The sequence below is a fragment of the Manis javanica genome, chromosome X, assembly GCF_040802235.1.
Source record: "Manis javanica isolate MJ-LG chromosome X, MJ_LKY, whole genome shotgun sequence".
Lineage (NCBI taxonomy): Eukaryota > Metazoa > Chordata > Mammalia > Pholidota > Manidae > Manis > Manis javanica.
The window spans coordinates 138,540,511-138,567,641 of record NC_133174.1 but is presented as its reverse complement, the minus strand read 5'-3'; the positions used below and the strand labels follow the sequence as shown (position 1 = coordinate 138,567,641).

General features: G+C 53.3%; 2 protein-coding genes across 5 annotated transcripts; both read right to left on the bottom strand.

The window, feature by feature from the left end:
* Window positions 1-475: 475 nt before the first annotated feature.
* On the bottom strand, window positions 476-5,830 carry FATE1 (fetal and adult testis expressed 1). The gene is made up of 5 exons (XM_037025092.2): window positions 5,576-5,830; window positions 4,463-4,590; window positions 1,740-1,837; window positions 1,271-1,349; window positions 476-1,006 (listed from the first exon to the last, which is right to left on the bottom strand). Exons 1-5 carry the CDS (start codon window positions 5,670-5,672, stop codon window positions 875-877), a joined length of 534 nt encoding a protein of 177 aa, XP_036880987.1. The 5' UTR covers window positions 5,673-5,830; the 3' UTR covers window positions 476-874.
* Window positions 5,831-16,259: 10,429 nt separating this feature from the next.
* On the bottom strand, window positions 16,260-26,260 carry PRRG3 (proline rich and Gla domain 3). Of its 4 annotated transcripts, none has more exons than XM_037025090.2 (4): window positions 25,987-26,260; window positions 23,164-23,201; window positions 21,909-22,069; window positions 16,260-21,526 (listed from the first exon to the last, which is right to left on the bottom strand). In XM_037025090.2, exons 2-4 carry the CDS (start codon window positions 23,171-23,173, stop codon window positions 20,999-21,001), a joined length of 699 nt encoding a protein of 232 aa, XP_036880985.2. In that variant the 5' UTR covers window positions 23,174-23,201; window positions 25,987-26,260; the 3' UTR covers window positions 16,260-20,998. The 4 variants fall into 4 exon arrangements, with proteins under 4 accessions (XP_036880985.2, XP_036880986.2, XP_017527140.2 ...); XM_037025091.2 differs by lacking the exon at window positions 25,987-26,260 and adding an exon at window positions 25,721-25,822; XM_017671651.3 differs by lacking the exon at window positions 25,987-26,260 and adding an exon at window positions 23,532-25,712.
* Window positions 26,261-27,131: the final 871 nt, after the last annotated feature.

The following is a 27,131-nucleotide window of genomic DNA, read 5'->3' as shown; positions in this document are numbered from 1 at the left end:
CCCGACCCCCATGTGGCTTCCCATCCAGCCTCCAGATCTGAGTCGAGACCTTGTCCCCAGCCAGTCTTTAGGAAGCAGGCTGAGCCCTAGGTGGGGACACAGGAGAACCCACCCTAGACCCAGCCCTGTCCTGGTCTTGCTAGATGATCCCAGGCCCATGTTCCACGTTTCTGGGACTCAGTTTCCTCCTAGGCCAATGAAAGGCTTCTGGTCCCTTCTGGGAGATTTCCTCTGAGTGAGTTTCTGCAACGTCTGAGCTGGACAAGCTGCTGTAGAACTGCTTCCCCACAAGCACTTGCTGGCATGAGCCCCACAGGAAAGTCCTCGCCAAGCCCTGCTGTATGTAAGGAGGCCCCCTGCCTGGGACCCTGGGCCGGGGGCATCAGCCCAGTCCCAGCAGCAGGGCCTTTGTGCAGACGGACTGTCTCCACGTAAGTCCTGAATACAAGTAACTCAGACACCAAGGTTTGCTGCTATCAATAAACTTTTATTGAGCATGTTGTCTGTGCAGAGCCCTTGCACAGCAGGGAAGATAGCAGGGAAGACAGCCAAGCCCCCGCCACAGAAGATAGAACAGAAGGGCTGCTACAGGACAGTGGCAAAGCCCTGCTCTGAGATGGTCACTGTGGAGCCTGCCGCTGGTTTTACCATAGGGACCAGATGCTACCCTGCTTGCCCTCCAAAGGGGCTCCCTCAGCCCATTCAGAGCACCATGCATTCTCTACCTCCCAGCAGCAAGGGCCTCCCCCGGGCCAGAAAATGGCCCTGACAGTGCAGGGTGCTGCTGGGACCAGAAGGAGGACGGGCGAGGGCGGCTCAGGGGAAGAAGGGGAGGAGTGGCGGGGGAGAGGGCTCGGGGCACAGCATTGAAACCTCACTGGCTCAGCCACAGCCACAGGTTGGCGATGCAGGCCGACACCAGCATGGTGAAGAGCAGAACTTCCCTGTGGTGCCAGGCGGTGCTCTGCTCCTCCAGGGCCTTCACACGCTGGGTGACCGTGCACAGCTGTCAGAGACCAGGAGTCCATGAGCCGAGGCCATGGCACACCCATGGGAAAAAGTAGGCAGTTAGAGCAGGAAGGAGCTCTTCTTTCTCTGTTTCCTTCCAGCATCTCCGGGAGAGAGGGGGGCTTGGGGCTAGGCATGGAGATGAGATAGCAGAGCCATGGGGCTGGGACGGAAGGGGAGGGGAGCGGGACCTCACCCAGCCCAAAGCACCATGATTGGGCCTCCACCCTCCAAGTGGGTCCCTGGCACGGCACAAGCTCACCTCCTTCCTCATGACTTCCATCTCCACTGCATTCGGCCCTTCCATGTTAATCTCTACAAACCTATCCACCTCCATGTTGCTGGGCAATAAGAAAAGACAGAGGGTCAGAGCTGCTGGTGGCTCCAGGCCAGGCCTGGCAGGGAGCACGGGAAGGCCACAAGAGCAGGCAGGTAAGGTTGAAAGGTTCTCCGGACAGTGACTCTGTTGGGCTTGAGTCTTTCCCTTCCCTTCAAAGCAGATCCTGGGGCCTGAGGGCTGGGGTGGCAGAGCATTTGGAAGTCTGAGATGGGCAAGGGGCCAGGAGGCTCAGGGTGATGGCAAGGAGACAACAGAGTGCCAGCATGCAAAGCATGACCAGCAGTCACACCCCTTTCCCAGCTGGTCAGCCTGCTGGCCCCTCTGGCCTGCCCTGGTCCCTGCTCAGAGAGCTCCAGCTTTCCTCCCACAGGGTCCCTGGCACCCTTCTTACCGCTCACGACGGGACCTCATGCATTGGAAGCTGCCAGGATAGTGCTGGGAATGGGCATCACCAAAGCCTTTTTCTCGCGGCATTCTGGGTACTGGCGACTGGGTCCCCCAAGGAAAAAATGGTTAAAGTAGGCTGTTCGGCCCCAGCTGAGTGGCTTCCCCACACTTTGCCCAGGACCATAGTACACTCCCTCGGGAGTCACGTGGTGCCAGATCTTCCCAAATCAGGGGCTGGCAGCTTCAGACCACTAGAAGGGCCTGGGAACCCCATAAGCTGGCCACCTGCCACCAGCCCACCCACACCATGCTCCTCAGTTGCTCCTGGCTGTCCAGGCCGTGGTGAAGGAAGAACAGGTACAGTACTGTCACACATCAGCTGAGTCTGAGTGACCACTGAAGGACAATGGAAAACCTCAATTTTAAAGCCAAATAAATTGAGGCCTGGCAAGGTGAATGCACTTCCCAAAGACACTCAAGAAGTGTTGGAGGTCAGGATAAAACCGCAGCCTCTCTTCTTACGGGAAACCATAGCCTCCTTTTTAGGGTAAGCCCAGTCATCCCCACAGCTTTCATTTTCATCCGGGGAGAACCCAGGCCCAGAGGCTGCAGGGACACTGGGGTAGTATCACGACCCAGTGAGCAGCCTGCTCCTCCCCAGCCCTGCCGTAGCAGAACCTGCCGTCAGGGGTCTCACCAAGACCCCCAGTTCCGTCTTGGCTCTCCCACTGGCATAGACAGCCGAGGGTCGCCCGCCATCTGGGAAGGACCTGCAGCCCTCCTCTGCTCTTAACAGCAGCGAGGCGGATCGATTTCCTTGTAAAGGATTTTCATGGGAACTTGGCCGCCAGGCTCCATTTGTTGTAATAACGTAAAATTCGTCTTTCCCCAAAGTGCACATTGCTGCAGTACTGGTGTGACTTTGTGCGAGTGTGTGTGTGTGTGAACAGTACTTCACAATTGTACCATTTTATTTTCCTCTTCTTCTTCAGATACCTCAAAAATCACATTAAAAGGACAATGAGTTTCAAGAAGACCCAGGCTATACAGGGTCATTTGATCAAGAGTTTGTCCTAGAACAACTTCCACGCCATCTCCTTGATCTTCCTACAGATTGGGGTCAGGCAGACATAATGTGTTTCTGAGTGATTTGAAGGCAAAGTAAGGGTGGGTGATTGGTGGCTAGGGCTCCTTGTTTGAGAGAACTGTTTTTAACACATCAATATAATAATTCATTGAACAACATCTGCAAGCCCATGATAACCTTTTGTCAACACCCATCATAGTAATTGTTCAAAACCACTTGTCTTGTTTTTTGTGTTTAATTTTAGAAACCCTCAATTTAGAATTATGTACATTGTCAAACATAGGACTTTTGTGTAAATTTGACAGGGAATAGGAAAATCTATGAACAGTAAAACCCAGCTTCCTTCCATTACTATTTCAAAAAGTGTTATTTTTATTTTCATGCACTTTTTAAAAGACACTATTTTTTTGCCCTAAATCAGCAGAACAGTATTATTAACTCTTTTTGGCCTTTTATATTGTGGTTCTCTCAGAGGCAGTAATAGTTCCAGTGGTTTATTTTTTTACTCAAAAATAAATAAATAGAATTGATAAATTAAATTTATTAACTCCAAATATCTAAACTTAATTTCTAAATTCAATACCACAACTCTATTTTTCAAAAGTGTGCTCCCCTGCTCCTCATCGTGACTTTAACTGACCCAGAGATTCGACCCCCACCTGCACCCTTCACTCTCAGGGACATGCGGGGCTTGCTGGGGCCTCAGTGGCTGGAGCAGCTTGGTTTGGCTTCAGCCGTTGTACACAGGAAACTATTTTAATATTTCTGGCTTATTGTAATTCCCAGGCAGTCTGTGACCTGGAGCTCTTTTCCTTTTAATTCACTGGGGGCAGAATCATTTCAGCCTTTATCCCACCCAGGACAGTCAGGCCTCCCTCTTCTCCCACTGTGTTGCCTTTTGCAACAACAGCACAGCAACCATGTTTCTAAACCCTTTCCTCACCCCTCAGGAACTGTGGGACGAGGAGGCTCACATGATGCCCTAGAACAGACAACTCTGCTTTCCAAAATGGCTGCCTTTTCCCAGTATCTTTTGCAACAGTATAGGTGTCATTTTCTCTAGAACATTCCCTAACTCACATTGACTGTAGTTTAGAGGACTGGCTGCAAAATGGTCAGATTCAATTGACTTGATTTCGTAACAGTCTGGGAGCATAAGAACCTCACTTACCTTATCCTTGTCCCAGACATGAGACAGATACATTAAATAGATATAATTTAATTTATATTTACTTCTATGCAGAGATGCAGATTTATGTATATATATATATAATATCAATATAGAGAGAGGAATATAAATATAGAGAAAATACATACTCAGTTATTAATAAAAGAAAGTGTCATTTCACACACACTAGAATTTTGCAGAGTAAAGTACATATGTACTCCCCAAGCAATATGTGCTTCAGGCATCCTGGGCTCCCAAGTTTGAAGTCCCAGCCCACCAAAGGGTGGCTCTGATCTCTTGCTGGGCCTCCCTGCCCTCTTTGGCCTGGCTGGTACACAGGAGCTTCCTCCTCCCTGCCAACTCAATATCTGGCCCTGCTCGACCTGCCACTATCAGGTCAGGCTGAAGACCCTCCAGCCAGTATTCCCAATCCTCACCCAGCCACCACATGCCAAGGGCCCCATTACAGTACCACTTTCCTGGGCCGGACAGCTCTTATGTTCCAAACTGGTTGGCCTGCAGCAAAGCCAGCAACCTTTGCTTCCAGCTTCTGACGCCGCTGAGGGGCACTCGGGGGCCAGGATCCATGCTCTGTCATTCCTAGAGAGAAGAACCAAGGGCCTAGGAATACCCAGGCTTCCTGGACACAGGACACCGGAAAGAGGGTAGGGCCCCCAAACTTCTTAGGACTCACTCAACACCCATTCACTGTGGTCCACTGGGTGATCCCAGGCTTCAGTTTGTTCACCTGTGCAAAAGTATAGCAAGTATTTACTGAGGACCAAGCTCTGGGCTAGGTTGCTGGAGAGAGAGCAATGACCAAGAGGCAAGCTTGCAGCAATAGGGAACTGACTGCCTCTGTGCGTTTAGGGGAGTAAGGGGGCAAAACAGAAAATAACCCATCAGAGCAGATTAAGTAATAAATGCTCCCAGAATGATAAAGGCACGGCAGCGTGACACAAAAATGGGACTGCTTCTAGACCAGTCAGAAGCAGCATCGAGGCAGAGATCTGAGAGAGAAAAACGCCAAGTCCTGGATAATCTGTGGGAAGAGCACCACCAGGCAGAGAGCGCAGTAAGCACAGAGGCTGGAAGAAAGAGCCCGTCCGTTGGGGGCTGCCGTGCTGCAGCCTGAAATACGTTGAGGAGGTGATCTCAACCGGATCTTGCAGATTGTGGTAAGGAGGTCAGGTTTTACTCTGAAAGAGAAGGCATTGGGAGAGGAAAACAGAGAAGTGATCGGACCGATCTCATTCACTGAGCCCTCTGGATCGTTTACAATAGACACAGTGGTGGCTCGCGCGATGGGGAGACAGGCCCACACATGCTGCTCCCATCCTCCTTCCTCGCAGGCTGCAAAATGCACACATTACCAAGCCCTTTCCCCCCAGCACCCCATCACTCAAGCCACAAATGCATATAGTTACAAATGCACCAAGGCAAAGACAGGCACAGGTACCCACACATATGTGCAAACACATACACGCATATATATGCAAGTCCGCCCAGTCACACACACAGCTTCTCCTGCACACCTGCCCAGGAGCAGACACCCAAGGGAGGGGACACTTCAAGGGCTCCTCACCAGCTCCCAGTTGTGTTGGCATACAGCTTCCAGGAGCTGGCTCTTCAGCCATGGATATTTCCATCTCCTCCTTGATGACAGCAGGATTTGCCGACATCGTAACCAGTTGTTTAGTTGTAAGCTGCAGCCAAGGAAGCGCAAGGAGTGGAGAGTACAGAGGACGCACTTGGAAAATCAGCTCTTGGAGGGGTAGGAGCACAGGGAAGATATATTCAGACTCGGGGGTGGAGACAGACGCCCTCCCTGGACTCAAGCCTTGGGCCCAGCACCTTTTGTTCCTGCGGTATCTCGCTGACTGGGTTTGTGGCCTTCTCCTCTGCTACTCTGTAACCAACTTAGGAGAAGAGATAAGGCGCAGAACCCTTGCCTCTGAGCACTGCCCTGGCTCTCGGGTCACCTGATGTGGCCCCACTGGGAGCCAGATGGGGTCCCCCCTTCATCATTACTAGGGATAGGCAGGGACTGACACCAGACCCCAGAGTGAGTCAGCGGCCAAAGCAGAGTGCGATCCCCAGCCTGTCATGGCTTCTGCAAGCCCAGCTCTGGTAGGAATCTAGGTCGCATAACACAGAAGGCATCCTCTGCACAGCACATCCTGCCTGCCCCTCCTGTTCAGAGTTCCCCGGCAAGGGAGTGGGCTTTCTGATGCCCTGGGAAAGCTGAGACAGGAACCATGAGAACCAAATGAGGGAAGGGCAGGAAAGGGACCTGACTGTAGCCACTGGAGCTGCCATATTCCCAGGCCCTGCACCCCCTGGTCCAAGTCCAAATTCTCTGTCAGCTTTCCTACTGATTAGACCCCTGTGAGAGTCAGGTTTATGTATCAACTTGGCTACTGACAGTCCCCCGTTTTCCATCAAACACTAGTCTAGGTGTTGCTCTGAAGGTATTCTGTAGATGTGGTTAATCCGTACAAACCATAGACTTCAAGTAAAGGACATTACTAACCCTCGATAATGTGGGCGGGCCTCATCTAATCAGTTGGAAGGTGTGAAGAGCAAAGACAGGCTTCCCAGAGACGAAGCAGTTCTGCTCAAGACTACAGCACCACTTCCTGCTAACTCCAGCCAGTGGGCCTGCCCTGCAAATTTTGTCCCTGCTAGCCCTACAATGGCATGAGCCAATTCCTTACAATAAATTTCTGTATACATACACAGATGCATATGCACATATGTACATGCATCCATCCTGCTGGTGCCATTTCTCTGGAGAACCCTGACTGGCTGATAACCACCACTGAAGGTGAACCCTTAGTTCTTGCGAACAGCTCCAGAGTCCCTGGGGGGAAAGAAGGCTACTTGTAAAAGACAGCAAGCACAGCTGGGGCCAGTTGAGAGGATGCAGGAGGGAAAAACGAAGGGGGGAAGGGAAAGGCAGGGGAGAGGCGGGCTTTGCTTAGAGAGGGTGGCATGGTCTGGGCTGCCTGGCTCCCCCCTGGCCCCACCTGTCCAGTACTGCGACCAAGCTCTTCAGCGCAGAGCTGATACAGATCCTGCCTGCTTTCCTGAGGGCCGGGAGGAGACCCTTCGCAGCTCTAGCGGAGCAGCTGCTGTGAAATCTGAGCTTTCTGGAGGGCCACCTTAGGCGCAGAGAAGTGTGCTCTGTGGGGCTCGGGAGCCTGGGAAGCAGGAGCCACGGGATTCTGCCAGGCCAGGGTTACCAGACTGAGCCACTAAACATACAGGGGCCAATGGAATTTGAATTTCAAATAAATAACATAACATTTTTCCTGTAAGTACACTCCATGCAACATTTGGGACACACACTAAAACATTATTCATGCTTTCTCTAGCACTCACGTTCAACTGGCATCCTGTATTTTATCTGGCAACCATAAGCCCTGCCCATCCTCCACATGATCATAAGATGTGACCTTGAGCAAGTCTTTCCTTTCTTTGGGCCTCAGTTTCCCCATTGGCCAATGAAGCTAACAAGCCCCTCCCTACAGGCGGGCTGTATTGTAAGATCACTCAAGTCAGCAGAGCCAGAAAAATGCAGGTGCCAAACCACCAAGCACTACTGACCTCAGGTCAGATGGCCCTCTGCCTACCAACTGGTTTTGCCCAGCTGGACCTTCCTGGGGCACTGGGCCACTTGGCCCAGGCGCATGCAGAGGCACTGCCCCCTGGTGGCAAAAGAATCCGCCACCTAAGGTCAAGCAAAGAGGGTGAGGAGACATCCTTCCCAATCTCTAGGTGCCCAAGGCCACCCAGAAACCCTGGCATTTCACCACCTTGGCATGCCTGCCTCTCTTGGATTGGGTACCAAGGATGGCTAGGCGATGGCAGACAAAATTTGATATCTGACTCTAAACTTGTCCCTTAGAGTGTCTCTCTAGCATGCTAACCTTTTCCCTCCAATGTCATACTTTCCCTCTGAAATTACCCCAAACCACCATTCCAAACACTCTGAAAAGCCCCCACTGTGTGCCGACTTTGGGGATCTGAAGGGCTAGAGAGCTGCAGGTACAGGGAGATCTACCAAGCCTTCTGGGAGCCAAGAGGATAGCCCATGGCCAAGTGTAAGTACTGGGCCGCAGAGGCCTAGACTCCAGTGGAAGGCTACCAGAGAAGAAGGCCAGGGAAGCCGAAGCTCTTCCCACCAGGAGGTTAGACAGATGCCCCTCAGATGGGGAAAACACCTACGTGATGGCAGACAAAATTTGATACCTGGCTTAGATGTGTGTGTACGTTTGCAGTGTTTCACACAAATGAAATCATACGTTTGAGGTACATGCTGTTCTGCGACTGATTTTTTGTGTGTGCAAGCCCATCTCTTAAACACAGCTTTTGCCACACAGCTGTGCCTGTTTGACATGCTCATGGACATTTTGGGTGTCCAGAGCTTTTCATTTTTATGAACAATGTAGCAGTGAGCATTTATGGACATGCTTCTTTGAACACCTGTAAATGCTTTTGTAGAGCAGGTGCCTAGAAGTGGAATTGTGGGGTCTAGGGTATGTGTAACCAATATCGACTGGTATTTTCAATGTCCCCTCCAAAGAGGCTGCACCAAGCCAGACCTCACAGGAGTTCACAAGTGGGAAGAAAGTGCCAGTGTCTTTGCAGCCTTATAGACAGAAGATATTATAAAACTCTGAAAGGTGTCATTACAATGAGTAGAGAATGATACCTACATCGTTGTTGCTTTAATTTATATTGCTTTAATTATGAATAAACCTGAGTAATTTTTCATGTTTATTGATCTTCTGTATTTCTTTCCTGTGAACTGTATGCTGGAGGGCTTGGATATTTATTAAAATAAAAGCTATTTTATTAACAGAAAACAATGGGATGAAAGCTCTCCCTCCCTTCAAGCTAAGCATCTCCAAAGAAAACATATCATCTTTTTCCCTAAAGGTGATTGTGATGACAGAGCCTCCGTTGGGGACAAAACAAACCCAGTTAATTGCATCCAAGTTTGTGCTGAAATCCAGAGGGCATCCAGTGCCCCCGCCCCAAGATGTTCAACTCAGGCTGTTGCCTGCCTGTCTGCCTGTCTGCCCCTGTCTTGTGTCTGTCTGTTTCTCTGCCTGTCCAAACACCTGCCTCCACTAAAGCCTTCCAACCACTAGTCTCTTCCAGCTGTTCAGCTAGCCACATACCCTAGTCCAAATTCCCAACTGGCTCTGGGTCTGCTGGCCCTTTTTGCTACCTGCTCCCACGTCCTTTGCAAACAGTGGTGGGAGGTAACAGGAACCCAGGCGCGGGGTCAGTACTTAGAGTGACTTGTAGCTCTGACACTGGAGCATCTTAAGCAAGTTGCTTCCCCTGCTCTGAGCCTCAGTTTCCCATCTTCACATGGAAGATTGGGCTAATACCTAGTTTCAGACTGTTCCATGGTTTCAGGGGGACTTGGGGGCTGCCTGGGCTCCAGAGCAGACACCAGCCACTCTTTACCCAGAGACCTCCGGTTTGATCATTTTCTCATGCTGGGGTTCTACGGAAGCCAACGGGCATGATGGTCTGCTGCCTCCCAGCTCTGCTCAGAGCCTGGTGTTGGGAGCTGCCCTCCCAAGCCCAAGTGAGCAAGCCTGATTTCTGCAGCAAACTCGGATCTTTCAGGCATCTGGGAGTGTCCTTTCCACTTGCTAATGAACCTGTAAACAATTCTCCTTCCTGCTCCTGGAAGCAGCTGGCACTGAGGTCATCTCTGGAGCCCCAAGGGCCTCCCCCGGACCAGAGGGGAAAGGGAAGCCTTAAAGAGACAGGAAGGGCAGAGGAGCAAACTGCAGGGGCTGTAGCTAGCCCAGGGAAGGAGGACCCACTCCAATGGGGACAGGGCCACCAAAAGCTGGTTACAGGAAGCACCTCATTTTCTAATGCGGGTTCCTCTCATTCAATTTGGCTGTCTTAAGACTGACTGTGTACCTGGTACTGGGGATAGGGGCAAGGTCCCTGCCCTCACAGACCACGGGCTACAAGCAGATGGGCAGGAAGGTCTCTGGCGGTCCTGCTCTTCGTCCCACCATGTTCTGCCCCCCCCCCACCCCCCGGGAGAGTGGTAGGTGCTCTCTAAGCTTTGTCCACCTAAGAGCGAGGGCCCAACTCTTGTCCCCAGCCACTGCAGCCTCTGAGGGCACATCTCTGGGACAGCTCACTACTTCCTGACGGGCTCAGATTGGGTGGACACACGGGTCGTACCTCCTGAAACCTGGTCCTGTCTGGGAGAAGCAGCTCCAACAGAAGCGGGTTAAAGACCCTGACACGGAGCCACAGCCCTGGCTGAGAAGCCTGCAGGCAGGCCCGCGGCTGTGGTGATGCTATGTGCCTTCGCGTCCCTTTGGATCAGCCCCTAAAGGTTCCCCCCTCCAGGGGCAGGCTGCCTGAGCAAGTCCGGTGGAGCTGCAATGGGGGTAATCGGTGCCAACTGATTGCCCAGGGGCAGCACTGAGGAGCAGAGAGGGCAGCCCGGCCCCTGCTGTGGCCAGCTTCTGGCCCTGCTGCACCTTCTTCCTTCCTGTCTCCCGGTTGGCCCAAGAATCCCTTCCCCCAGAAGCTGGCAGCATATTTGGAAACCCAAAAAGGTTTAGTCACTCTGCCCCATGTATAGGGAGCCCTTGGCATGAGTGCGGAAGGAACTCTTTTCTGATCCCCAGGGAAGGATTTAGACAAGTGACCTTGCAGAGCCCAAGGCCGCACCTGCAGAGTGAGTCCTCAGATGGAAATACATCTGCTTTCAGTTGTTTCCAGATCCAATGACTGAGGTGCGATGTGTATGTAAAATTCAGGAGAGTCAGAGGCCAAAGGAAAACAGCCAACAATAAAGAAGAGGTGGGAAAAGTGGTGCAAAGTCTCTGACACTGAGCAGCTCAAACGCACATACAGCAGCTGTCCCTCTCAGCTTGAGGAAGATGTGCAGGAGAGGAGAAACCTGAGGGAGAAGCGTACGCCTGAGAAACTGCACGTTTTTTCACACAGGAAGCTATTTGCAATCCCCCCCATCTAGGAAACACTCTTCCCACTGTCCCCCATTTTTCAGATGGGAAAACTGGGTCCAGAGAGGGCCAACATGTGACCCAGTGCATTTAACACTTCAGTGGCGGGGCTTGGATGAAAAACCAATGTCTTCAGAACAGCGATCCAGGAGCCGTGCTAGCACAGGAGGCAGCCCCAAGGAGGGACTCAAGAGGGCTGCGCCGGGCACCCTCTAGCCCCGACCCCCTCTGTGCCGCCCTCCACTCTCACTCTCAGAAGGCAGAGCAAACAGGCAGGTCAGAGCGTAGCAGGGCGCCCCAGGGAGATGGGGTGGGTCAGAGCCCAGCCTCTGCAGTCTGAATGCTCCCCCAACTCCCCGGCTGTGGGGTTTGAGCCCTAGCCCCTCACTTAGTAGCTCTGGGACTCAAGGCAATGTCCCTCAGTGGTCCTGCCTGGCAAAGGTGGTAAGACGTCCTGAAATGTGAAGCACTCAGCTGCTAGCAGAGTGCATACCTGAAGCCAGAGCTGCTAGGGTTCTCACACAGTCCGCAGGGCCTTCCCATTGCTTGTTCCAAAGGATGAGCCGTTTATGCCCCACTCCTGTCAGCCACCCATCTCTGCATTCCGCAGGGTGTCCAGCTTCTCTGAAGCCTGGGAACATTGTCACGGATTTCCGAGCACGGGGTATGGGTTCCGCGAGGGCAGAGACCTCGTTGGCCTCACCTCTGTCGGTCTCCTCCGCACTTGGCACATGGCCTGACTCCTGGAAGGAGCTCCTTAAAGAGTCATCGGATTAAAATGACCTGACTATTTAAAACACTGTGCTCCCTCGACGTCTTGTCTCAGTCGTGCTCCTGGCCTTTCTCACTGCCTTGCGAGCGCTACCCCTGCCGTGCCCACTGCCTCCCCTCCTTCACCTCCCAGACCTTCTTGTCCTCATTGGAGCCTGGCTGCCTCTTCCACCACTCAGCTGTACCACCCCGGCCAAGACCACCAATGACCTCCCGGCAGCTCAGTCCAGTGAGCCAACCCACTTCGCTCTCTATGTCACTTGGCTCTCCCCCTGCCTGTCTGGCCAATCTCTGGACCCTTGGAGTGTCCACGCCCAAGACTTCACTTACCACCACCATTACAGGAACTTGAGCAACTCTGATGTCTCCCGTTTGGGCCTAGGCCTCCCTCCTTACTCCCCCGCAGACACACTCTACCCCACACAGTCTGCATGCTGCCCCCAGTCTGCTCTCCTCCGGCATGCCCTTCCCAGTGAATAGCCCACCGTCCACCCCACTGACCCCAAACCTGAGAGTCCATCTGGACTCCTCCCTACTCCCTCCCAACCCAATCAGTCTCTGTGCATGCTTCTGGCCCATCTGTGATCATGAATTTTATGTGTCAACTTGACTGAGCCACTGACTATCCAGATATTCAGTCAAACATTATTTCTAGATGTCTGTGAGGGTGTTTCCCAAGGAGAGGGCCATTTGAATCAGCGCACTGAGTAGAGCAGATGACCCTTCCCCCTGTGGGTGGGCACAGTAGAATCCAATGAGGGCCTGAACAGGACAAAAGGGCAAAAGAGGGAATTTGCTCTCTCTGCCTCTGCCTCTGTCTCCCGTTCCCTGCATGACTGCTTGAGCTCAGACATTGGTCTTCTGCCTTCAAACTGGAGCTTATACCACTGGCTCTGGGGCTCTCAGGCCTTTGGGCCAGGACTGGAACTGCACCACCAGCTTCCCTGGGTCTCCAGCCAGCAGAGAGCACACTGTGGGGCTGCTCAGCCTCCATACTCGCAGCTGTATGAGCCAATTCCCTACCATGAGTCAGTCTCTCTATATGTAGAGAGAGAGAGAGAGAGAGAGATGTACAGCTATAGCTACATTTATACAGGTTTCCCCTGTCATCCCAAAGTCAAACATTCCTATGAAACCTTTCATAAGCCAAGGTGGTATAAAGTAAGGAAACAGTTACCATCAATTAAAATGTAAAAAATTTAGAGCATTCCCAGACCACCAAAAAATCACCTCTCTTAGGCTTTTCTGATACCTTACGCCACATCTTGCTAACGGATGCACAAAACAAATGGAGACAAAGCCCAGACACTTGGAGACACAGTCCAGAGCACGGGCAGCTTGGCGCTGAGATGCTGCGTGTAGCTGCCAAGGAAAGAGCTGGGTTCATGCCCTCTGGCTCCTTGTGGCCTCCATTAGCACTAGAGAAAAGACTGCAGTTCTGAGTGTGGCCTTGGCGGGAGCCCGCGTGGGCTGGCGCCCCTCTACCTTCCTAACCTCATCTTGCACAAGTCTTCCCGTACGCTACCCTGGCTTCTGTTCACTTAAAAACACGATGGCCTTGTTAGACTCCAGGCCTCTTTATGTGATGTTCCCCTGCCTGGCTTAACTGCCATCTATGCTCTTCCTACTCATCCGCCAGCTTTCCTCAGGAAGGCTTTCTCGGCCAGTCCCACTCCCACCCCCTGGACTTCCCCTGGGATACAGTTTAACATGCTCCATGACTCCGGCTTGTCTACTGCCTCCCCTATCAAGCTAGGCCCAGAACTTCAGGCAGGTAGGACCCGGCTGCTGCCGCACTCCCTTCTGAAGCCCCATGGCCTGGCTTGAGGCAGGGACACCCCCAGCGTGGGGAGCACTGCTCAGCCAGCTCCCACCCCTGGATTCCCTGGGCCTCACAGGTGCTAGGAGGGGCCAGCCTACCTACTGTACTCCTATGATTCAGCGTGACCAGCCTGATATAAAATGTTATCCAACCTCTATTTTTATAGCACATCGAGCCCAGTGAAACTGAATCCATCCCGCAGTCTGAACTCTTCAGAGAAATCGCTGAAAGTCACTGTTATTGGAGCTGCAAGTCTTGTGATTCCTGAAAACATGTTTTGTCCATGAAAAAAGAAAAATCTGAGGGGGTACATTTAGTCTGTTCTTCAGGCTTTGGGTTCTCACATCACTCTCCACAGAGGGACCCTGGGGAAACCATTCTGAAACCCAGTGCTCCCCCTCCAACCCCACCTTCCCTGTGGGGACCTTTGGCAGCTGTCCCAGGCCTGTCCATTTGTGGCTGGGAAGAAACTGCTCTGGGACCTGGTTTGAGACTGGTAAGGTGACCCTGTCTTTGCCGGCATCTCAGAGCCACCCCCAAACTTTTCCAGAGTGGCGGCTCAGGGTTGGGAGAAGGAGCAAAGAACAGTTTTCTGGGCTGAATTCTCTCCCCATCCACCAATTCACATGTTGAAGTCCTGCTCTCTAATACCTCAGAAGATGATTGTATCCAGAGATAAGGTCTTCAAAGAGATAATTAAGGTGAAGTGTGGTCACTGGAGTGGGCCTTACTCCAATCTGACTGGTGTCCCTAGAAGAAGAGATCAGGACATGGACAGCACAGAGGGAAGACCCTGTGAGGATGCAGGGAGAAGGCGGCCGTGTACACACCAAGGAGAGAGGCCTTGGGAGAAACGGCTCTGCTCACACCTGGATCTCAGACTTCCAGCCTCTACAAGTGTGAAACAATACATTTCTGTCATTTAAGTGATCAAGACTGCAGTACTTTGTTTTGGCAGCCCCAGGCAAACTGATCCATGGAGCTGGGGCTCTGACTGGAGAATATAATCAGTCAACAAATCGCATTCACTTGAATGTTAACTGTGAGGCAGGCACTGGGCCAGCTTCTGGGGAAGAAGTGGTGAGGAAAAAAGTTATACATGGCCCTGCCCTTGGGGAATTAATAGCTGGGCAGGAGGAGGCGGGGAGCAGCTGGAAGGATGGACAGTCAGCATGAAAGCAAAAGCAAAGTGACCTCCAAAGGAGAGCAGCAGCGCCATATGCAGTCCAGGGTGGGGCCTGCAGGGCAAACCACCCCGTCTGCCTGGCCTGGTGGGCACTTCCTCCTCGTGTGTCCTTGGCCATATGGCGTGCTTCCTGGGCTATTGCAGGTCTGTGGGGAGGGTTGTCTCAGCTGATGCACCTACAAGGCCTGGCATACACTAGGTGCTCAATAAATGCTGGCTATAATCATTTCTATGCATCTACTCATGGGTCCCCCCACTGTCATCCCATCCCTTCCCTCCATGTGGACTCAGGCCAGCTGCAGTAAGAGTGTGGCAGTGGTACAGAAACCAGGGCTGGGGCAAGGCTGGGAAGAGGGGCCGCAGCCTCCAAAGCCACACCCCTGCAGCCCAGTCTCTGCCCCCACACCTGATTCTCTGTCTCTACTCCCACAGGGACTGTGGAGAGACTGGGATGCGACCCTCTCTCCCCACCATCACCTCCTTAAGTCCCTGCCCGTGACTCACTCTTCCCTCTCACAAGCAATGCAAGTGCCTTGGCCCTGGAGCCTGTGGGCTTAGGGTACAGCTGGCGGATGAGAAAGGGAAACCCAGTCCTTTGGGTGGTACCCCAAGGGGGACTTGGAAGTCTGGGACCTCCCTCACATATTAGCTTCTTTGCCTGGGCTACCCTAAGACCCTGAGGCACTGCCTGGAATGCTTGTTTCTGGCAAGACCAGCCCAAAGTTCAAAACCCACATTCAGAATGTGTCCCATCTGAACTGCAGTCTGCAGGAAGAGTCACCCCAGAAGGTTGGCATTACTCACCAAGCCAGCCAGGGATAAGAATGGAGCCTGAGGCCTCTGGCTGTCATTCCTGGCACTTAGCTTCCACATTTAATCCTCAAGGAGGCCCTGAATTTTATTGCCATTGTCTCATCACCACCACAGCTTTTCCTATGAAAGCGTGGATTACTTTCATCACTGGGGATTGATGCGACTTGTGCCAGCACCTTCTCGTGGCTGTATTTCACTCCCCACCAACAGCTGGGAGTATTTGGGCCTAAGCCCACATTTCCTCCAAAAGGGGCTAAGGCATCAAGAGTCTCTGACTCTTCCTGTCCTAGAATTCCGGAAGCTGAGCCAGGGAAAGCCTATTATGTTCCACCAATGTAAGGCCCAGGAAAAATCCTCCCTCCCTCCCCTCCCCCAGCTCTGAAACCCAGCCGGGAATCTTTTCAGCAAGGGACACCTCTGTTGGTAACCTGGGATCAGGTGACAAGGAAGAGATTTGTGACAGATCTAACTAACCAGGGGGCTGGGTCAGGAGATCGTCTTACATACAGGGGGATGAACTCTACGCCCAGGACATTTCTGCTTCCTGCTTCTAAACTGGTTTGGGCTGTTTCCTTATCTACGGTCTTCCATGCCCCATGAAAGTTTGGGGGTCAGTGGGGATCCAAGATGAATGACAACAGGAAGCAACTGAATGCCATTTGCTCTTTATTATTATTCATTATCTTCTTGTACAGAAAGAGATGAAATTTAACAGCCAAACTCAACAATTATAGAGAGAAATCAGAAGCAAGTTTGTTGCCCCCAAGGTCCAGCGAAATCCTGACATATTACTGAAGGTACGGATTTCCCAGCTGACATGGGGCAACACATGAATACGAGCACAGTTCAAACTGGTACCAAAATGAATCCATTTCACAGTAATCATGTCTATAAGCTCAGTTGCACGTATCAGAGTTTCCACCATCACAAATTCATGATCACAGAGTGAAACAGCAGGTGTTTCAAGCCTGTGAAAGTGGCACCCATAAAGGGAGAGAGACTGAGAGGCGAAAGCTGTAGCTGATGCTCGGGCTGGGGGTGGGAGTGGGCTATGGCAGGTGAAAAACTGCTGCGGCACTGACCCCACAAGGCGTGCCACTTGCATACCTTTGTCAGAGAAATTCTTGCTGGAGAGAGACTCACCACCCACAGCCTGTGAAAGGAAACACTCCCTGCATTTGAATATTTGGGAGTGAACAATGGGAGCAGCCAGTCTGACAGTGAAACATCTGTTTGACAGAATATTTAGCAAGATACACAGTTACATTATTTTAAATTGCAGTCTAACTCACAAACTATGTTATTCACAGGGTAAATAAAGGAGTCGGATGCAAAGCTGCAATACCCAACATCCTGCGTGGCAAGAGGCTTGCGTATGAGAATCGCTGAACCCCAAAGCTGAAGGCACAGTGAAGGGATCCTTAGTATCTTGAGCCTTCATTTGAAAAAAGTACTCATTTCAAACAAGATCCATCTTACACATATGGACCTGGAAATAGACTACAGGGGAGAGAATTTCAAATATTTCTATGGAGCAAGAATTGCAGATACCATGAATTCTGTGAGGTCGTGATTTTCCCTAAGTTCTGAATTAGTGCGCTTCAAATTAATGGGCTTTTACCATAGTTGCAGGCAGCCTGATTACAGTACTTTTTAATTAGCTAATTATACTGATTAGTGTGACTAGAGTTCAGTGGCAAGAATGCACTTGTTTCTGAATCAGCATGATCCTGACATGGAGCTTCATTACTTGTCAAGCTGAAGAGCAGCCTAGGCCAGCAGCCTTGCTGTCCAGCTCTCCCATCTCAGCCTTGAACGTGAGAGCACAGGAGACACAGAGCACAGGCCGGCTCCCAGAAAGCCAGAGAGTAGGGAAGGGAGTCTCTCTCAATGATCTCACTCATGCTCTCTCTCCCAGACAAAAGAACAATCAATCTAGAGGCAGTGTTGTTTTTTTTTCTTCTCATAGGATATGCCATTTGGTTGTCAAAAGATCAACCCCTGAGCCAGAGAAGAACCATCTGGCTCCAACTCCTTAACACAAAGACACGTTCCTGTCCCGAATCCCTCACAGTTGGTTACCAAAAAGCCACCATCCAAACAGTTGGGCACCCTGAGGAACTCACACTAATGGCCAGTGGAGGGGGAGGCCCCTGGCCTTAGGTCAGCCTGCTGGCTGTGTTCTCTTGAAATCCCCCAGTGAGGGGGAGCAGCAGGGGAGGGGCAGGATTGCCATTCTTGTATCTTAAAGAGTTTTTGGTTGAAAACAAGTGACAGTCAAATTTCAAGGAATCTTTTAAAGCCTTTTCCTTTTTTAAATGAAAAATATCTCAACAACTAGCCCCGCCATTCCCAAAGTTAAATAGTCACACATCTTTCCACCAAAACAAATTTTTTAAATAAATATAAAAATGCTCAGGAGTGCTCAGATTTCCTTCAGCTGCTGATGCCCAGAGAACAGGAGCTGGGGCCCAGGCAGGGGGCACCGTGCCCGAAGGTCCCCAGGGCAGGGGCCCACCAGATGGAGCTGCCTCAGCTTCTTCCAAAGCCTTTTCCGAAGGGGGGCAGAGGCTCCCGCAGCTGCTCTCAGCTTTTCTTGCCCAGGGCCCTGTCGCCAGGCTGCCCAGCCCCCGGAGGCGACATTCCCCCCTACAGACCGGAACCCTCCTGGTACAAATATAGCCACACACTGGCTATTGTTTCAGATAAGCATGTGAGAAAAGGCAACGTGCACACATGTATATGCACACACACACATACGCACAAGTCCATGAACAAAGATGTGGCTACTGCAGATTTAGCACTGTATCAAAACAACATCCATACGAAGACAGTTTGAAAAGATATGTACAGAGCATTCATAAAAGCCAAACGTGCACCACAAGGAGTCATGACCACTGTGTGTGGCAGTCTTTCTTCTACAATATGCTGCAAAAAACATCCCAGAGGCCATGGTGGCACCTGTACCTAGAAGAGCCCCGCAAGGCGCCTGAAGCAGAGCACACAGGGCTTTAGGGACACGTGCTGCCCTCCACCAGGCCGGGCTCTGGCTTCTCGCTCTCTCCCATCCCCACCTGGCTGCCAGCTCCCTGGTGGCTCGGCAGGGAACGGCTCAACAGATGCCAAAGGCAGCAGGCATTCCTCCGCATGCTCCCTTCGGCTCTGCTCGGTGGGGAGGAGACACACAGGGACAGGCATCCTCTCCCATGCTCCCAGGTCCCATGCAGGTACCTGCTTGAGGAAATGCTGGGAGAGCAGGGGCTGGCCCAGAGCTTCAGGCTGCCCCAGGTCCTCCAGCGTGGCCGAGTAGGAGTGACTCCAGCTGCCATCATGGAAAAAGGAGCGGCCTTCTAGGCCCCACATGCCTTTGTGAGGAAGGGCAGGAGCGCGGTGCTAGTGGCCCAGAGGGAGGAAACGAAGGGAAGGTGGAATGCCGCCTGGCCAGCACCTCTGGCATTGGGGAGCTCCCAGGGCTAGGGTGAGGACAGAAGGGGTCAGCTGGCAGGAGACTGACTACCCAGGTGGAGACTCAACATCAGAGTCATACGAAGGCCTCTGCTAAGACTGGTCCCCTATAACCGACCCATTTCTAGAAGAATCTTCCTAAGGGCAAAGCGCACAGGCATTAGCTGAGTCAGCCTCCCACAGGCCTGTGAGGTAGGGGGAAGGATGGAAAAGCCCAACTACAGGGCCACGCTGCCCAAGCTGGTGGTCTCGGTGGGACATGAAGCATGTCCTGGGACAAGTCCCCAGGGCTGCAGGGTCCTCCAGAAGTCATCTGGGGCCGCAAGGCAGGGCTGCACGCTAAGGAGGCAGCCTGATGCCCGCCATGGAGAGCTGTTCAGATAGAAAGAAGCTTGTCTTCTCAGTGGCGTTGAAACTGCTGTGGTTGCCAATAGACCCTGGCTGTGCACGCTTTGGGGCCTCACCAATATTTGCTACATTTTTTAAAGCACCACAGAGGACAAGTGGTTTGGCGCCGAGGCCAGGAGGAGGGAGGCAGAGGGATTGGGGGAGTCAGCCTCCACAGTGTCTTTTGCCTGGTGTCTGACACTTAAAGGGCAGGTCCCCTCTGCCCCACTGCTGTGAAACCTCATTGACATGGAGAGGTGGACAGCTCCTGGGCTGCAGAAAGGGGTTTCTAAAATGGGCTGGCACCTGGCAACAACACAGCAAATCCCAGGTGGGCCTTCAGCCCCAGGTCATCGGCTTCACTGTCTCTTCCGCAAAACAATTTCTAACAGGGACACTGTGGAATCTTCTCCCCAGGTGAGCACCATCATTAAGGTAAAATCAACATCTGAAGTTCAAGTTCAAGTCAACGCAACCACTCACAAAAACGGAAGTATCCTAGAAGTTCGAAGCCAGGGAGCACAGAGCTGCGGAGGCCAAGACTGAGGGTTTAATTATCCTCAGAGCCGATCAACTTCACAAAGAGAAAACTGCAGTTCTCTGACCCAGCCTGTACCCCAAACCGCAAACATTTGGAGGCTGGCTCAGAAGCGTTGGCTTTCGTGGGCCTATTACTGGGCACCTGCCAGCCGGTAGCAGTTTCAGCACGGCCAGCACATGTGTCTGGACAGCCAAGGTCTAGGGGGGCCAAGCACAGCCAGAGCCGCCCTCCTAGATGGCAAGTTCCTGACGGCCCCTTCCCAATCTAGAGGAGGCAGCCCGGCCAGCCAGCCCCAGCCCCCCGCCCCACACACGCTGTCCCCCTTCCAGGTTGCTCTGGGCTGTCCTTTGACCTGGTCAGGAGTGTGGGGGATGGGTGTTGGTGGATGGGTGTGTCATAGATCTGTGTGACTGATTCCCCCTGCCCTCCCACCAATGGCCCAGGTTATAGTGTTTTAATGTGTTTGCCATTTATTTATTGTTAATTCTTTTTGTTTTCTGCTGAGTCCTTGCTCCTGTCCTCAAAATGTAGACCAGGACAGCAGCACAGGACTGTTGAGAAGCAAGGGTGCTCAAGGGCTGGCTTCTCTCCCTCCTCTCCATGGCCTAGGCCTCCAGACCCAAGACAGGTCTCCAGCCAGCTGCACGGCCCTGGGTCCTGAGCCTATGAATGCACTGGCCACAATCAACTCAATGGGGTGACTCCTTTGGCGTAAGAGAAGCCGGCTCCTGACAGGAGGACAGGATGGTGGGCGGCTTGGAGGCTTCTGGAAGAGCTGGGCTCTGCGGCCTGTGGCTCCCCACAGAGGCCTGGACACATGTGTGTTCTCTTCCCCCCTCCACCTGTCTCTAACAACTCACTTCTTATGAATGCACGGTTAGGAAAGTATTTGGCAACAAGGAGGCTAAGGCTGCTTTGTGGTGGCAAAGTCTTAAAAAAGTTAAAAAGAACATAGGAGACCCCTGAAAGAGGCTTTCACACCGGACAGGACACGAGTCCCACTACTTGTTGGAGCCAGGGTTGGCGGCCACTATTTCCTCATATTTTGGAGGTGGGTCACTGTAAGAGACACTCAACTCCTCACTGCTGCTCTCCTGGGGTGCAGTCACCTCCTCATAGGATGGGGGAGGCGTGGCACTGGACAGTCTGGAGAGAGAGAGCTCAGGGAGGTAGAGGGTGCTCTCGAGGCGGACCGTAGTTCTGCCCCCCCGACTGGGCCCCAGCACCACCTGCGCATTGCTCCCTGCCTCACGGTGCCCAGAGGACTCCCCCTGGCTATGCACAGTGCCCCGGTACACCATGACCCGGGGGAGGCTGTGCCCAGCGCGACTGGCTAGGTACCGGTTCTGAGCATATGACGGGTGATGACGGGTGGCTTTCTGCAGCTGGCACCTCCAGATGATGAACAAGGCAATGACAATCAGCAACGCGACCCCCAGAAGGGGCACAACCACGTACATGGCATCTGAGCTTTGCACAGGGTCTCGGACTGAGTAGACTGCGTTCGGGTACCCCTTCCAGAACTCCATCTGCAGAAGAAGAAGGGCCACTCACTTACAGGCAAGAACTCACCCCAGATGAACCTCAGAGACCCTCAGCAAGTCTGCATTATGAGCAGCAGGGCCTAAGGCTGCTCCCCACCCTGCCTGATCTGAGCGGCCTCTGAAAATCCACAGAGAGGCAATGGAATGTGCCAAGAGCAAAAGGACAGCACCCCCAAGTGAGGAGGCCCCCAGATTCAGGCACATGGGGCTTTAAGAACATGCTATCTGTTCTACGGCCCCAGTGACCCTGCCTCAAATGGGCTGGCCTTCCTTCATTGCTTCTGCTTCATCTGAGATGGCAGGGCCTACTCCTGTTGTCCCTGAGGCCACCTCTGCTCCCAGGAGCCAGCCCCAGGGTGGCACTTGCCGTCTTCTCCTTGTCCTCAAACACCTCCTTGACCTCCTCATAGCTGCAGATCTCCTCCATGCACTCCCGCTCGATGGCACCCTGGCGCAGCTCCTCCAGGAACTCATTGGCACGAGGGAATCGTTTCAGGACTGAATTGGCGTTCTTGGCCTCTAGAAACACTGCAGAGAGAGCAGCGCTGAGGCCTGGAATGGGCAGGTGCCCAGGGGCGCCTTCAAACCAGACTAGGCCTAGGCTCAGAAGCACAATGTCAGAGGGAAGCAGGGAAGACGCCACCCCAGACACGGCTGGCCCTTTATAAAAGGAACAGAAAGGCTGACTTTCTGGGAGGCCACAATGTATGTGCCTAGAACGCCATGGAGCCCACAAGACTCGGGCTTCTAGTCTGGAGGACAGTGGGGTCCAGCTGAGAGGAAAGTGCATGTGGCACAGGAACAAGGGATGGGAAGGACTTTGAGTGTTGGAGTCACCAGTGAAAAAGATCCAGTAGCTTCTGCCTCACCTCAAAAAGAGAAAATTAGAGCCCTTAGGATGAGAATTTATTTCCCTTTAGAGCTAATGCTGGTGAGTAATAACAAATTGCCCCATAAAACTCTACCAGGGTGGCATCCCTCCACCTGAATAGCCACCTGTGACAGCAGATCGCCTGGCATCAGTGGCCTTGCCCACTGGAGTGTAGTACAAACCCATACTGGGGTATATCAGGGGACAGGATGCACATGAACCTGAGCGTGCCCCTGGGAAGGGCGGTAACAGGGAGTATAATCTAGGCACAGATGCCTCTGGCAAAAATGTCATTGAATGGTACCCATATCTACTTATTCCACATGGAGGAATTCAGCTACAGTCAAGCTGACTGGCAGGTGATGAGTTATGCACCCTCATCAGCCTGAGGTGGGACATTAGAGGATGGAAGAAGAGGTGACATCTGCTCCTGGTATTCCCCTAGAGATGGGACTTCCTAGTTCTCACATCAAGCAGCCCCTCTGGGTGCCCAGGGAGGCAGAGCTTTGCTGGCAGGCAGGCCCCATATCTGTCATATTAGTTCTTCACCCAGTAGGTGCCCATCAACAAGTGAGCCCGTGATCTGGAAGGGAGCCAAAGAGTTGAGACAGAAAAACTGCCAACTGCTCAACTGCCCAGGGACCACAGGGCAGGGGAAATCTGAGAAGGAACAGAAAGGTGGACTTGCATGTTTCCCATGAGTCCCTAGGCATGGCCCTTCACTGCTTGGCCTGGGACCAGAGAAGCTCACCTGCCATCATGCTCTCTCAGATCCAGTGTCTCAGTTGCCTGGCAAAGGAAAAAAGCAGAGTCACGATGATATCACACCCCAAAACCTACAGGGCATCTTCTTGACCCTGGGATGTGACCCCAGCCCACCAATGGCCTGGTCAAAGGTCAAAGCAGCGTGTTATGAAGCACATCACCCTCTGTGCCACTACTTGCAAGTCTACTGCTTTGTTCTTCCCCCAGATCTCCCCCTGAGCGCTCCCTGAGGTCCAGCAGAGTCCAAAGCAAACCTTGCAGCTATTTCTGCCAAGAACATATTTTGAGTGTCTAGAAGACCAAAGGGTTGCCTTTTTTCTTTAGCAAAGAAAACGTCCTACGAGCTGAGCTTACCCCTTCCCCGCTTCCTGTCAATGAGTCTTTGCACTTCTGTGTTGGAAGGACTTGAGAGATGGGGCCTTAGGCCAGGTCAAGCAAAGCAACAGTGACAGAGACGGGGTCTGTTGTTGGACCTGATTTTGCTTGAGATGGCAAGTCCCATGTACCTCTAATGACAAGCACATTTCTTGAAAACAGGCAGCACATGTTTAAGAAGTAGGCATTGACAAAGCTTATAATGTCTGTGACCATCATCTCAAAAGCCATGGCCCAAACTCAAGTGACCTGGTATGTTTATCTTCACCAGACAGGGTGGCAAAGGTCTTCTGAAAGCAGTCATATCTCTTCTCTTTGCATTAAGCACAGCGCCACAGAGTACAAAGACATTGGTTGGCAGGATGAAAACCAAGACCCTAACTAGACACAAGTGTTCCAAACAAGCTATTGTCTGCAAGCCTTGCTTCTGCTCAGGGATGGCCCAGCCAATACAGAAACCATAACCACAGCACACTCCTCGGCCCAGCACACAATCCCAGTTGTGGGCATGTTTCAGAGCACTTGGCCACGCTGTCCACATCTGGGAACAATCCCTCTGCTGCTCCCCTCCCCAGGCAGAGCCTCTGGTTTAGGACATGTGAACGGTGTAACCCACTGTGCCACTGTTTTTGTCTAGGCCACCAGGGAATTCAGCATTAACATTGACCGTCAAGCACAGGCGCCCTGGAAGTCCAGCTGTAAAGCACATATGCTTCTCCCCTGCGATGTGGTATACCTTTCTCTGTTTATGTTTTCAGAGTGTTATGTATATTTAAAATACACCATCGAATCTTTGTGGCAAACAGGATATAAATCATAAGTAAAATTAAAGCTAAAGGAAAAACAGCAAATCTACCATTCATCCATGGGAACATCATGTCAAGGAGGCTTTACTCTTTTGAACAACACAATAATCGCACCCAAAACTATCAACAAGTGAGTCTGTCAACAGATGGGCCAGCCACTGTGAGAAAAGTTGACCCTCAAGGCTTTTAAGAGTAACAATGAATAGTAACTCAAATTTCTGCTTCCATTATGAATATCTGAGGTTCCCCTAGAGCCCATGCCAGTCCAGTGATGAGGCTGTGGGTGTGGCATGCCTAACAGCAAGGTTTTAGATTGAAGAAAAATGGAGCTGCTGTGTCAGGGTTTGAAAAGAATGAGTAAAGGCCTTCCTCATAATGTATGTTGTGTTGTGGCTGTTTTTCATTGTTTTGTGTTAAAATTATACAGCAGCTTACATATAGCCACCTCTTGTCCCCGACACACCCGACTCTGGTGTGTGCACATCCACACATGTCACAGCCCCACGTCCACTATCCTGGCACCTGCAAAAGTCATCCATTCATTTTTAAGCTTCAAACAAGCCAGGAACTCCTCCAATGAGCAATTTCGTGGCCACCATCCATCACTGCTGCTGCTGCTCTGAGGCCTCCTCCCCAAAATGTAGCGCCTGCTTCTTCCCCTATAAATACACCATCAATAGGCTGTTTCTATGGTAACGGTGAGGAAGCGCGCGGGCTCCACACAGACAAGGCTGCTGCAGTCACGCATGTTTGTCCCTCCTACCCCAGTGGGTGCTGTAAGGCTGACTGTAGGCCAGAGGAATTCTTAACCCGCTCCCCACAGGAACACAGCTGAATCCTGAAGGCCTGGAAAGGAAGGAAGGCAGGGACTGGCCACCACAAAGACCTTCCTTTACGTCACCCCCAGCCAAAGCTTCTGAATCAACAGCAATTTGAGACGTCGTTCCCAAAGTCCCTCACATGGGTATTGGTGGCCATTCCAACACCTGCTGTCCAAAGACGTGGCCTCCAAGCCACCTCCAAATCCTGGCCCTTTTTATCTCCCACACTCAGAACTCGTCGCTAGGAAAGGCTCCTCTGATCTCCAAATCTCATGACTCATCAACCCACCCACTGCCACGGACCTCCCGAATTAGGCTCCGACTCAAACTCCAGCCCTCCTTGTCCCCCTCCACTCATGCCAGCCCTGGCAGTGCCTGTCCTCGCCCACTGTGGCCTGCCACCAGTGCCCTACCCACGGACTCCAGCAATAATACTCTTCTCCCGGGTCTGCTCAAGACCCCCAGCGCCTTGGCCCGGCCGGGCCTCCAGATACTCCCCCCAAAGTTCCCGAAGCTCAGCTCCGCGGCCCTGGCCACGAACCGTGCCCTCGGAGTCGGAGCACCCAGCCCAAACGGCCTCCCCGATCTCCGGGCCGGGAGGCGGCCGCCCCGCTCGCGCACGCAGCCCGCCACCTCGCCGAGGCGCCTCTGCAAGCAGGGCCCCTGTCCCCGCCCACCTGCTTCCCGCCGGCCGAGCCCCCCGCCCGCCCTTCCGCCGCCCCGGACGCCCCGCTGCCTGCCTGCCGGGGGCCAAGGTGCGCCAGGTGCCCGCGCCCTTCGCAGCGGGTGCCCAGGCCCCGCCGTTACCTCGGCACCCCCTGCCCCTGCTCTCCTCTGCGGGCGCGCCGCCGCCCGCCCCCCCCCCGCGCCCCGCCGCGCCAGGTCTGGCCTCGCGCCCCGTGCCTGGCGCGTCGCCCTCGAGCGCCACGACCACCGGCCGCGCTCGCCAGGCCGCGCTCCCGCGCCTCGCCGCGCACCGGACCGCGGAAGGAAGGGGTGGGGGCGACGACAGCGGCCCGGGGGGCAGGAGAGGCGGGCCGGCTCGCTGGGCCGGAGGGGCGGCGGCGCGCACCGAGCACCGCGCGCCCGCGCCCCACTCCGCCGGCACCGCCCCTGCCCCCGCCCGTGCCGCCAGGGGCGTGGCCTGGCCGGCGGACCCGGGGCGCGCCCGGGCCCCTCGGCGGGAGGTGGGGTCCCCGTCGGGACCCTAGCTGCGGGCCCTCGGAAGCCCGGGCGCCACTGCGGGCTCCAGCAATCGCGCCCACGGCGCGCGCGCCAGGCATCACCGCGCAGACCCCCCGCTGTCCCCTACCCCAGCTTACCTGCCATTCTGGCCGCCCTCTGACTGCCAGCCCAGAAGGGAGGGGAGCGGGCCCGCAGCCTGGTCCCGCCTTGCAGGGTTCCAGCGGGCCCGCCGAAGAAGGGCCAGGTCGGGGCCACGTTCCGCCAATGACTGGGTGACCTTGGTCTCGTCACTTACCTCCCCTCAACCCTGCCCTGGGACAGCAGGCTTCTCTCCTGTCAAATCTGGAAAATGGGAAGAATCCTGCCTCCCTCGAGGGGTTGCAGAGAAATAAAAGAGGAAACGGGCTTGGAAGACACTTAAGGCGCTGAAGGGGGTGAGGAAGGAATCTTCTGGGCCTGCAAGGGGAGCGATGGGGGATGGAGGAGCTCCGAGAAGTCCGCCTAGTTGGAGGTTCAGCATAACCGGACAAGACGCAGGTAGCAGAGAGATGACACTAGTCCTGGGAGTACAGCCCACAGGTGGACTGCTAAGAGAGGGCAGGACTTTCTGGGGGAGCTCAGGTCTTGGGGGGGCAACGCCTCTGCCCCAGTACACCTTGCTAGGTTTTCCCGGGCTCCTCTTGTTGTCTGGACTTCTGAAGCCCACTCAGCAACTGAAGTTGGTGTTATGAGGCAGAATGAGCCAGAGGAGCGTCCCTGGAACTGCC